General features: G+C 55.9%; 1 protein-coding gene across 2 annotated transcripts; it reads left to right on the top strand.

The window, feature by feature from the left end:
- Nucleotides 1–799: 799 nt before the first annotated feature.
- On the top strand, nt 800–11,909 carry LOC136044328 (actin-binding protein WASF3-like). Of its 2 annotated transcripts, none has more exons than XM_065729590.1 (9): nt 800–849; nt 5,402–5,559; nt 6,346–6,480; nt 6,581–6,734; nt 7,540–7,657; nt 7,764–7,879; nt 8,338–8,595; nt 8,679–9,070; nt 10,012–11,909. In XM_065729590.1, the coding sequence occupies exons 2-9, from the start codon at nt 5,427–5,429 to the stop codon at nt 10,167–10,169; spliced, it is 1,464 nt and encodes a 487-aa protein (XP_065585662.1). In that variant the 5' UTR covers nt 800–849; nt 5,402–5,426; the 3' UTR covers nt 10,170–11,909. The 2 variants fall into 2 exon arrangements, with proteins under 2 accessions (XP_065585662.1, XP_065585663.1); XM_065729591.1 differs by having other exon boundaries at nt 7,764–7,939.
- Nucleotides 11,910–12,310: the final 401 nt, after the last annotated feature.

Below are 12,310 nucleotides of genomic sequence, written 5' to 3'. Positions count from 1 at the left end.
CCATGATCTTCCCAGGCACAGAGGTGAGGCTCACTGGGATGACACCCCCACCCCCACAGGGGCTCCCTGTGGACAGCATTGCGGCTCCAGCTTAGTGGGTGACGTGAGGAGGTGGTGTGGATCAGTATCGCAGCAAGGACAGCTCTAGCACACGGCTACAGAAAAGATCAAATGTCCCCCTGGTGGGTGGAGGGAGTTCATTCCCCTGGGAAGTACCATGAGAAGGAATGGGGAGCGAGGACATCACAGGGCGTGGAGGAGGCACAGAGATGATGGCTGTGAAGGGACCACCAGAAGGCTGAGAAGATGGTGCACCATCTGCTCAGCATCATCCCAGCTCCTCATCCTCCCTTCTGCAGGAGAAGATCAGCTAATCACCCTGCATGCTGGGCCAGCAGAATGACGAGGGATTCCCTTTCCATATCGAGAAAAAAGAAATAAAATTTTAAAAAAGCTGGAAGGAAAAAAAAATGGGGGGAGAGAAAAAATATTTTAAAAGGAGAAAAAAAAATACAAAAAGGGGAAAGAAACCCCGAAAAATAGCATCCCTTCCACGCGAAGCGGCCGCTGCCGGGAAGGGGAGAAGGGGACGCGCCGAGTGCGGGGCTCCCGCAGCTCTGGGGGCGGCGGGGCCGGGGCCGCCCGCGCGGAGCGGAGCGGGGCGGTGCGGGGCGGAGCGGGGCGGGGGGGGCACATGCGCTGTGCGCGCACTGCGGAGCGGCGCGGGGCTCCCGGCACGGCTGCAGCCGCAGCCCCGCACCGGCCCCGCGGCCGCCGGCGCCGCGCAGCTCGCCCGGAGCCCCCACCTCGGAGCCAGCAGAGGTGAGTGGGAGGCTGCAGGAGGGGAAGGTGCGGGGGTGTCCCTGTGGCTGTGTAGGGCTTTGGGGTCTTTCACGCTTTGCGGGATTTTTGTAATTTTTTTGGGGGGGAGGGGGTGGGGGTTGGTCACTGTGCTTTGCGTCCTAGAGTCGGGGGGATACTGCTTTACATCCCTGCACGGAGAGGGAGAGCATCGCCACTGCTTTGCATCCCTGTTCTCCCCCCCACAACCGTATCCATGCGTTGGGGGGGGGGGGGGGGGGGGCGGACCTGGACACTGTGCATCCTTGCCTGGGGAGGGGTCCCTTGTCACTTTGCAGCTTTTCGCAGTGGAGGGAGAGCCTCACTCTGCAGATTTTCATAGGCTTTTCAGCCATGCGTGGGTAGGGGTGTCAGGCTGCCTGCACCTCTCATCAGGAAGGAGCCCCAGAGCACTCAGCATGTGGGGGGTCGAGGCCTCTCTGCGTCCTCACATAGCGTGTGTGGGGGGGGGTTGAGGCCTCAGAGCACCCTGCATGGCCGCGGGGGTGGGGGGTGTCACTTTGCATTCCTGCATGGAGAGGGAACCTGTAACCTGTGCGATTTGCACCTTTACATGGCAAGGAGGGGCCGTCGCTTTTCATCCCTTCTGCGAGGCTCTACCGGCGCTTTCCAATTACACGTGAGGGAGCCCCACTGCTTGGCAGGATCACTGGGGCCAGCGGCTGCCCACACATGCCCCCCAGCAGCTCAGAGCCCCCCCAGCATGCAGGCACACGTGTGCAGAGCCTGGGCCTGGCGCTCCGTGATTCAGCGACTTGCAGAGCTTTCATAGCAGCGCCAAACGCTCAAGGTCTCACTGCCACTGAGCTGAAATCCCAATGGGTGCAGAGCCATGGCTGCTTTCGGTGCAATTTAGGAGGTTGTCTTGTCTATGGCTGCCCAGAGCACGGCAGGTCAAGGAGGGGAGAGCAGCACCTGGATGGAGGGGTCAGCAGCGGGATGAATTCATCATTCATCCTCCAAACTTCAGCATGCCAAAGCACAGCTGTCATTTCCATGTCTCATTGCCTGGGTTTTAGAGGAGAGTGCTAAGAAGAAAAGAAAGAAAGAAAGAAAGAAAAAAAGGTGCTTAGGTAGGAATTGGCATTCCTGCATCTCTTGAGCATCCCAGGCAGCAGGGAGCAGCTCGGTGGCAGGGAGAAGCAGCTCTGCACGGCAGGCAGGAGGTTAATGTGCTGTGCTGTGCTGCTCTGCTACGAGCGCAGGGCACGCCGAGGGCTCTTACACAGTGATGCAACCAAGTCCCCGAATGCCCGCTGCCTTTCCTGGGATCCGCAGCCTGCAGAGAAACCCTGAGGTGATGCTGACTTGCTCGGAGCTGCTGTCTCCCTCGGCCCCGTGCTGAACCAAGGATGCTCGTCCTCCATTTTCTGGTAGATGACAAATCAGCTGTGGACGCCAAGATCTTGACAAGTTCTGAGCAACAGCCCTGAAGCCAAAAGGAAATAAAAGAGGGGAAAAAAAAAAAAAGCCAAAAAACAAAGAGGCCAGCATGCTTTTGCAGTGCTGCCTGTCACTGTTGCAGGGAAACGCGTCTCTGCCGGCTGTTCCCAAGCTGTGAGTGCCCAGGAGGAGCCCCACTGCTCTCCCGGGCTGCCCCGTGCTGATCAAAGCGCTTCTGTGGTGCAGAGAATGGGGGTTTGTTCGGCTGCGTCCTGCTGCACTGCTGGCGGGACACAGCCAGCCTGCTGGTAATGAGCCGGGCACAGAGAGGGATGGCATTGAGGGCTTCCTTTGGTGATGGGGAGTGATTAAGAGCAGCACGTGGTTCCTTTCCAGCAGGCTTCTTCCAGCCAAAGCAATGCACAGACTGCTGCTGCTCCCTGCCCCATCCCTGGCCCTCCCCTGCCCCTTCACTGCTAGGCTATTCACGCATTATTCTGGGGTGGATCCAGAAAATTCACACCAACTAAAAATTCACACCTAAGGAGAATAGCTGCATGAAAACCCACCTGGCAGTTGACATAGCTGTATGTGTAGTTCAGGTCAAGCCTTACAGGAGCCTGTTTGCTGTTGAGCAACAGGGCTGGCTTTCCCCTAATCCCAAGGCAGGAGGCACTGTACATCCAGCATCCCCCTACGGAGCTTTTTGGCCATTGCAGAGCCCAGCTCGGAGAGATGCTTGCAATTTAGAGGCAGTTGAGCCAAGTGCTGTTTCTGGAGCTGGAGAGCTTTGCAGCAGAAGGGGGGAAAAAAAAATAGCATGGCATTTACTAACACAACTCTTAGGGAGTATTTTTAGCCGTGTTGTGTTGCACTTCGCAGCTCGGCGCGGTGGTGGAGCCTCTCTGCTGCAGCTCGGTGGAGGCAGAGCTGCTGCGGTTGGCATAGCGCGGGCGGAGGCTGCAGATGGGCCGTGGGGAAGGGGCGGGCAGCGCTCCTGCTGGGACCGACGTGCTGGCCCTGGGCATGGACAGCTCCAGCCGCAGCCCAGCAGTGCAGCCCTGTCTCCAGGCAGGTGGCCTCAGCTTGTGCTCCTCTTGGCTGCCGGTGCTGGCTCTTTCCCTGGCTGTCCAGCCACCTCAGCCACGCACATGGGAGTGAGCTTGTTGCAGCACATCAGGATGGCTGCTGCTCAGAGCTGCTGGGCAGCTGGTCCTCATTGCTGAGACCTCGCAGTTTGCTGTTTGTGGGCCTCCAGCCTCCCTGTGCTGATGGATTGGGGATGCAGAAGCAGCCTTCTGGGATCTGCCCTCCAGTGTGTTTAGAGGGATGGAGATGCTGCAGACCCAGAGGGTCGCAGTGAGCCTTTGGACAAGAGCTCAGCAGTGCTATCAGCTCCACGTGAAACAATGACACCTGTTGGGCCAGCAGCATTTGCAGTCACTCCAGCGAGCAGCAGAGTAACAAGCGGTCACAGATGCAGCTCCTAAACACGAGCAGCATGTCTCAGTGGTGACAGGGTGCTCCATTTTGTGTACAACACGGTGGTGGCTGCAGGGCCAGCTCTGGCAAGCAGGTTCTCTGCGCTGCATCCTAACCAAGCAGTTGTCACACCACCTGCCTGATCTCGCTCTCTCGATATGTGTTTGCAAACCTCATTGTCTCCGTTCAGGAAATGTACATTTGCCACACACTGCTCCCATTGCTTTTCTCCCTGCTCTGCTGCTGGTGCCTGGCCAGGGCTCCTGCTGGGCAGCACAGACCCACTGCTGGCAGTGCCTGGGCAGCGTGGTTGGGTGAGATCTGACCACAGGGACTAAACAGATGGACAGGAACGCAGACAGACCCCAGACTGAGCTCAGCACAGGGGCACTGCACTGAGCTCCATGAGGGCTTGGCATAGCTGGGGTCATGACACGCTCACCCCATCGCTTCCTGAATCTGTGCTCTCATCTCACACGATCTGAAGCCAGGATCAAGTGCTCGCCAAAGTGTCTCATTGCCACCTGGAAGGCACCAAACATCGCACCTGGAGCGTGCTGTCACCCAGCCCATCCCCTCCTGCATGGTCACCCACACAGTCGCATAGATGCAGCTCAGAGGGGACACCAAGGAGCCGCCAGCCCAAGACCCTTTGCCACACTGAGCCTGGAGGGCGATGCCAAGATTCACTAAGCTCCTGGCCCAGGATGGGCCCTAGGTGAGGCTGCTGGGGGTCATGATGATCTGTCCGTGCCTGCCTGACACGGCAGTTGGGTGCTTTATGACCTGCAGCTGCCCGAGGTCAGCCTTACCTGGGTGCATCAGTAACCACCAGCAGTGCTTCTGAACCCTGTGCATCAGGAAACACAGCTGGCTCCCATGAGGCAGCGTCCTGTGCTGAGAACTGCTCTCGTTTGCCCTTTCCCATCCGTGGGCACAAGCGGCTCATTAAGTGCTTCCTCTCGCTTTGGGAAGTGCTGGAGGGGATGAACTCAGGAGGCAGAATAGCATCTGCTTTGTGCTGCCAGGAGCACAATCGGCCTTTTTGGGAGCTCAGTACTAACGATTTAGATACAAGTTTTGTGCTGTTTTGTCAAGAGTTTGCATTTGCATTAGAAAACTCCCACCGAGCCAGGGTGCGGGCTGGGGGCTGGGGAGCCCGGTGGGTGCTATCAATGGGAATCTGTTCTACCCAGCACTGTCAGAGCTAAAAAACGCGAGCTGTGCACATTTCTGTCTCTTGCCATAGTTGGCATTCCTGCTGCCTTATGAGTATGCCCAGCTCCTAGCACCCCATCCATCCTCCTCCTCCCTCATTGTGGCTTGTCAGCCCTGCAGACAGTGAGCTGCCCCGGCTCTGGGAGCACACCAGGATGCTGCGGGGAGCAGGGCAGGACATGGCAGGACATTGGAGCCGTGTGTGTGCACAAATAAATCCCAGAGAGCTCTGCAGTCAGCTGGAAATAATGGAATTACAGGCGCTTGCTCACTCCTGTTTGGGTTGGGGGTGGTGTTCTGGGGCCAGCTGAAGGGTTGCATCGCACAAGGTTTGCTGCTGGTTTGAGCCACTCTCCGTCTTCACCATCTTCCAGATGGGTCCCCAGAGAGAGAAGAGCAGAAATGCAAATGGAAAAGGCTGGTTTGGGTTGTTTCTATGTCTTTTTTCCTTGCCCAGGAGAGTGTGAGCACCCACCGGCAGCATGCCGCTGGTGAAGAGGAACATCGAGCCCCGGCACCTGTGCCGGGGGGCCCTGCCTGAGGGGGTGACAAGTGAGCTGGAATGTGTCACCAACAGCACACTGGCTGCCATCATCAAGCAGCTGGGCAGCCTCAGTGAGTCACAAGGGATGGGGATGGGGCTGCTGTCACCCTATGCCAGCACTGGGGATGGTTGAGGCAGTGCAATGCTGCAGTCACTGACCCCGATTTGGTCCTGAGAGTCCCCATTAGGGTGGGATTTATCTAGATATTAAGAAGGGATGCTCTGGGTGGAGTCCAAAGGGGGAACATAGGGATGTTTTAAGACCTGTTGTCCTCCCTTTGCCAGTCTGTTTGAGAATCTTTTATTTCTTGGCTTGTCTGGAAATAAGAGGGTATTTAGATTAAAAAAAAAAAAAACCTCTTCTTGTTAATGCAGAACACTCTCAGAGCCATGTGAATGCTCAAGGTGAAAGATAGTTCAGTATGAAAGGCCTCAATCCTTCCTGCTTCGGGACTGATTCCAGTAGCAAAGGGAAGGACAAGAGCCCTGTGCATGCAAGCGGGAATATTTAATAGGGGAAACCTATTTCACTGCGGAATATTGCCTTTAAATAGAAAGAGCAGTGTAGGCTCCCCAGGGCTCTTCGTCTAGTGCCTTTTTTTCCCCACTCCAGAACTAGATTATTTTCTAAAATACTCCCAGAAAGAGATCTGTGTTCAGGGAGCTGCCAAAAGCAGCCTTGACGTGGGAGCCACTTGGTTCAGGTTTGTGAGGGAAACCCCAACCTGTACTTAGCAAGGATGGAATGTGCATTGCCAGGCCTGGAGGGGACTCAGCTCAGCTCCCCAAAACACGGCGTACAGTTCTGACACTGCAAACAAAGCAGTGAATGATGGGAGCGTGTTGTCCCCTGTCAGGCCGGCACGCTGAGGACATCTTTGGGGAGCTGTTCAACGAGGCCAACAGCTTCTACATGAGGATGAACTCGCTGCAGGAGAGGGTGGACCTGCTGGTCATCAAGGTGACGCAGCTCGACTCCACTGTGGAGGAAGGTGAGGGGCTGGCAGGTGGACAGCATGGTGCCTGTGGTTGTTTTGGGCTGCAAGGTGGAGGCAAAGGGATAATTCCCCTCTCCCCACCCTGCGTCCCCAGTTTCGCTGCAGGACATAAACATGCGGAAGGCCTTCAAGAGCTCCACGGTGCAGAACCAGCAGGTTGTGTCCCGCAACTCCATCCCCAACCCAGTGATGGAGATGTACCAGCGCTGTGACAAGCCCCCACCACTCAACATCCTCACGCCATACAGGTGGGCAGCTGGCCCCTCACTCTTCGGAGTGCTGGGGGAACACCTGGGGTCCTTGGCAGGAGAGATGCCAGGGGGGTTGACTACAGTACTGCTTGGTGAGGGCTGTCTTCCCCATGGCTGTGCCACCATAATTGCTTGAGGCACTTGAAACAGGTGACCCTGCACCACAGAATCACCTAGGCCGGAAAAGATCAGCAATTGCAACCATCAGCCTTGCAAATACTATAGCACTGGTGCTAATTTTTGATGATTGTTTGTGCTGATGGTGCCCAGAATGTGCCTCCTTGTGGAGATCTTCAAAGGGTTCTGGACATGGGCCTGGATGCCATGCTCTGGTGGCTCTGCTGGAGTACGACTGGGACCAGGTGGACCCAATGGTCCTGTCCAACCTTAGCCACCCTATGATTCTGTGATCTTCACCTATGAAGTCCCACCACTAGATCATATCCCTTTATGCCATGTCTGAAATATCATAATATGGTACTGTAGGTAATGACGTCTCCACATTGGTCATGTTCATGGGGGCCCAACAGCTTATGTCCTCAATCATACCAAGCCTCCCTATGCAGGGGAAGAAGTCTCTTTTCTGAGAACAAATGCCCAAGGCAGCAGCACTACTATCCACACACAGTTCTGTGTGATGTCCCAATACAGAGCGTGAGATGGGAAAGAGATGGATGCTGGTGGGAGGTGGTGATCATGGGAAGGGCTGAAGGGTCTCTATCTGTGCACTGCCATTGCTAGCATTGAAATATTTTGGGCATTCTCGCTCCCTGTGGCTTACATTCCACTTCTCTCCCTTCAGGGATGACAAGAAAGATGGCCTCAAATTCTACACTGACCCCTCCTATTTCTTCAACCTGTGGAAGGAGAAGATGCTGCAGGCAACAGAGGACAAGAGGAAGGAGAAACGCAGGCAAAAGGTAGCAGTCGTGGGGATGGCTCTGGGGTGGGCTCAGGGCAGTGCTACATAGGCATCAGCCATGGAGGCCGTGGGACAGAGGTGGAGCTGCAGCTGTATGTCCCCAGGAGCAGCGGCTGGTGGAGGACTCCACTCGGGAGGTGAAGAAAGTGCGGAAAGCCCGCAACCGGCGCCTGGAGTGGAACATGATGGCATACGATAAAGAGTTCCGACCCGATAACAGGTTCTCACCATCCCCATATCACATGGCATCATCGGAAGGATCACTGTCACCAGATAATAGGCAGGTTTTACCTATTGTGCGTTCAGCTCACTGGGTTCCCTTTGCTTTTTGGCATTTCTGCTTTTTCTCCATCCCTGGGCTAACACATCAAGGGTTTTTGGGAAGGTTCTTTGTCAATGAGCCATAGACCCATATAGCTTCATGTGCAGCACAGTGATGCTTGCTGGGGTCACATCCTGAATGCTGGTGTTGGGATAAATCTCAAGCAGTTTAGGAGCTGAGGGAAGAGTCCGGTCCAGCTCCATTGGTGTCCTCTTCCTCTCTGTGCTCCCTTGTCCGCCTCTATTTTGTGGCCTCCCTTGTGCTTCATTGCCCTGACCTCAAGTACTCCAAACCACTCCCTTGCCCAGCCCTTCCCTTCCCAGGCGTGCAACTCTTTGGTTTTCCTGTCGTCGTAGATCCTACACCTCAGATGCTGCTGAACACTCTTATCCAGCAAGCCCCAACCACCCGGCACAGCTGCTGGCCCCCACGGCCCACCTGCCTGCGGAACACAAGGAGGGGGTGCTGCCAGCTGTTCCCCCTCCAGAACATGGCTACCGACCACCGGCGAGCAGCCGGCAGAACAGCCTCAACCGCGCCCAACAGCCCCACACACCACAGCCCCCCGAGGCTGTGCTGAATGGGCCCAGACCACACCTGGTCAAGGATTTCGGGTAGGGCTTCCTTTCATGTCTCAGGGAACCTGTGCAGACCGTTGCTGTGCCCTATGTCACTGATGTCCCTTCTCCCCTTGCAGACCGCAGCCTGTACCGATGACGGAGTATTTCGTGCCACCGGCCCCGCCGCCCCCACCACCTGTCATCCCCTCTGCGCAGACTGCCTTCGACAGCCCCATGGCGGCCCCCACGGCACTGCCCCCTGGTGCAGCTGCCCCCGCCGCCCACCCCTCCTATGTGCCCTCACCGCCCCCTGCACCACCCGGCCCCTACTCTGCTTCCCCGCCGCAGGCCGGCCCCATGGGTCCACCCGTGGCCCCGCCGCCGCCGCCACCAGGGCCCCCCGCCCTCACCACCTCGCCAGCACACTCAGCTTCACCGCCGGCCCCTGCCGCCGAGTCCCGGAAACCACCGATCCCGCTGATGCCCATGAGCGATGCCCGGAGCGACCTGCTCGCAGCCATCCGCAGGGGTGAGATGAGGCAGGGGTCCGGCCCCACCAGGTGGCAGTGAGGGTGCCCCAGGAAAAATGCTGTGGTCCAGAGTTGGGTGGTGTGGGCTTGCTGGCGCTCTAGGAAAGCTCTGAGTGTCTGGGTGGTGCAAAAAGATGGCGGAACCCGAATGGGACCTGGGGAGAAGGATCTGTGGCCCAGGGGATTTGGAGAGGAGGATTTCAGAGGGATGGAGCAGCTCTGCTATAGAGAGGAGATGGGAGAGCTGGGGTTGTTCAGCCTGGAGAAGGCTTCATGGAGACCGGATAGAAGCCTTGCTGCACCTAAAGGGGATACAGAATGGGTGGAGATGAACTATTTGTCAGAGGGAATAGTGAAAGGACAAGGGATAAACAGCTTTAAACTAGAAGAGGGAAGGTGTAAATCAAATACAAAGAAGAAATTCTTCATGATGAGAGTGGTGAAGCCCTGGCACTGCTGCCCAGAGAGCTGTGGATGCCCTATCCCTGGAGGTGCTCAAGGCCAGGCTGACTGGGTCCCTGGGCAGCCTGAGCTGGTGGGGCCCACCCAGCCCACAGCAAGTCGATGTAGCTGGATGGGCTTTGAGGTCCCTTCCTACCCAACTGTTCTGTGAGCTTTTGATGGCTGTATGACTTGAGGTGTCACTGCTGGGGAGGTGGCAGTCTGTGGATGGAAGTGCCATGGGCACCATGACAGCACTCCTGGGCACCCGGCCTCCTGCCAGGCTGCATTTACCTTTCCTGCTTCATGCAAATGTTGAGGATGAGTGCAAGAGTTGGCCTCCAATAAGCTTCAATCTCTTCAAGCTGAGTGGGTACCAAGGAAGAAGGTTGTATCTTTATAATCAGGTGCAGCCACCCCATTCCAACATGCATTTAACTGGGGATGGCAGCCGGTATGTATCACCGCCCCTGATGCTTTCCCACCTTTCCTAACACAGGCATTCAACTGCGGAAAGTCCAGGAGCAGTGGGAGCAAGAGGCCAAAAAAGAGCCCGTGGGCAATGACGTGGCGACCATCCTGTCCCGCCGGATCGCGGTGGAGTACAGCGAGTCAGACGACGACTCCGAGCTGGATGACAACGAGTGGTCGGACTGAGGGGCCGTGTCGGGGGCTTCCCCTGCACCAGGTGCGTACGGCGCTTCCCCCAAACCTGGATGCCGACAACCGCGATCAGCCCCGCTAATTCAGGAGCTTTGCTTTCACACCATGTTGAAAACCATTCGGGCAGCGCTGGAGGCTGTGCACGGGTAGGAGGCACCTTAGAGGCAGTGAGGGCAGGAGTTAGCAGCACCTCCCCGCTTAACGATGCTGAATATGCTCTGGCTGGGTGAATGGGAGTGCTCCACAACCAGAGGCTGGCTTTGGTGGAGAAACAAATCCAGGAGGCAGGAGAGCTTTTGCACCTAGATGTTAAAGGTGTAATGGGGAGCTCTGGGAGCTCTGGGAGGAAATCAAAGTGTTTTTTGACCTTTGAACCCATTCCCATCCTTGGGACAGATTTCTGGGTGGAAAGCATGAAGGTAAGGCTCATGCAGCTGGCAGGGAACTGGTGTATGTAGTACAACGTGTCCTGAGGGCAAGGGGTGGGGAGCAGTGTCCCAAAGCCCTGATATCCTTGGCCTTAGCGATGAACCATCATGGTATTATTTGGAGAAAAAATAGTTAGAAAAAAATGGTCCTCTTAGGTAAACCCAAACCACTGAAACTGAGGGTGAGGTTTGGGTTCGCTCTCTCTATTTGCACTTTGTATCCCCACAAACCCCACTGGAACAGCTGAGATCAACCCTGTCCCAGGTCACTGTCCTGGTGCTGCCCTGTCCCTTGTCCCTGAAGCACGGTGCGGGTGGGGAGCACAGGAACGGGGCCCTCACCACTGTGCCAAAAATACCAGTTTGCTCATCGAAATAGAGCATGATTCATAGCAGCCTTTTCACGCAGCTATTAAAGGAGGATTCGCGGGAGGACAGAGAAAATGGGTGTGAAATACTGAAAACACCCCAGTCAGATGTACAGTTCTGTAGAGCTGCAAGAGGATTCTAACCAGAAGTGTATGGGCCCATCCGACATGGCCACATGGCCCTCTCTTGTGTTCCCATACACTGTGAGCCCCAAATGGGGGAAAAACCTGAGACCCACTCATGACATCTCTTCTGAGAAGTCAGACTTTGTGCTCACCTCCTCCAGCAGCCTGGTGGGCAGCAGTGCCTACAGCTGCACAGGGAGTACCCTCAGTTCCAGGAAGCAAAGAGAGTTATAAAGCTGGTGGGAGGGCTGGCTGTGACCCCAAAGGCTCACAGGGGCTTAAATCCACTCTGAGAACTGATGATCTCAAAGGATGCCCTGAGCACATGTTTATTTCTCCCTGAAGAGAAACACTTGATGGTGGGACATGATGACCGCAGGCACCAGCCTATCTGCTAAGAAGTGTTATCATGAGCTCTTGCTGGTGCTGTATGACATAAAATAGCCTCTGTCCCTTGGACATGACATATCCCATTTCTCTGCATCCCACTGACTCTTTCTAGTGGAACTGGAGCACACCCTCTCCTCCCACCACCGCCCCATGAGCATCAACACAGTGCTGAGCAGGGTTTAGATGGGTTCAGGAGGAGATAAGGATGGCTGGGGAAGGATTTCAGGTGGGAAGCGAAATCTGTCAGTGCTGGTGATAATTCTGCACCCTTCTTTGCCCTGCTGTGGGTCCCAGCCCAGTGTTCACCCCCCTCCCCCTCCTTCAAAGAAGCTCTCCTTGACTTAACACTATTGAAGGAGCTACACAGAAAATCATTGTGCTTTTGGCCCCATCCTGGTGCTCCCACCCAGGTGGGGAGCCACCTCCATATACCACATACCACAGCTGGGATGTGACACCAAGCAAGAAGAAAATCTTGTAAAAAAAACCCAAAAATCTCAGAGTAACATTTAAGCAGTCACCTGTCAGTACTTATTGTGGAACATGAACGTAGATGCACTTGTGATACTGTTTGTACGAAAAAGAAATTGGTTATTTTGTAATTTAGAAAGAGTAATGGCTTCATGTGAGAGGCTGCCATTCCTGCCAGGAGGTTCATGGGGCTGTACGGTGCTGGGGTAGAGTCAGGGCACCCTACCAGCACATGGAGATGGGGCTCAGGAACACACAGGGCTGGCTCACCTTTGGGTCGGTGGCAGCCCCCATAGTGGGAGCAGCCTCACATTCCCATCACCTCATGTGACCCCACAGTGACTTCAGGTGG

The sequence above is a fragment of the Cyrtonyx montezumae genome, unplaced genomic scaffold (genome assembly GCF_038088225.1).
Source record: "Cyrtonyx montezumae isolate F1298 unplaced genomic scaffold, pur_monq_1.0 scaffold_11, whole genome shotgun sequence".
In the NCBI taxonomy this organism is placed as follows: domain Eukaryota; kingdom Metazoa; phylum Chordata; class Aves; order Galliformes; family Odontophoridae; genus Cyrtonyx; species Cyrtonyx montezumae.
Note: the sequence above shows the minus strand (reverse complement) of the source record. Positions and strands in the feature narration are given on the sequence as shown.

Excerpts from the sequence above, each read along its gene's own strand:
- LOC136044328 (XM_065729591.1), top strand. The coding sequence starts at position 5,427 with ATGCCGCTGGTGAAGAGGAACATCGAGCCCCGGCACCTGTGCCGGGGG. Across the intron at positions 6,481-6,580 it reads CGACTCCACTGTGGAGGAAG|TTTCGCTGCAGGACATAAAC; the intron begins GTGAGGGGCTGG and ends CTGCGTCCCCAG. Across the intron at positions 7,658-7,763 it reads AGGAGAAACGCAGGCAAAAG|GAGCAGCGGCTGGTGGAGGA; the intron begins GTAGCAGTCGTG and ends GTATGTCCCCAG.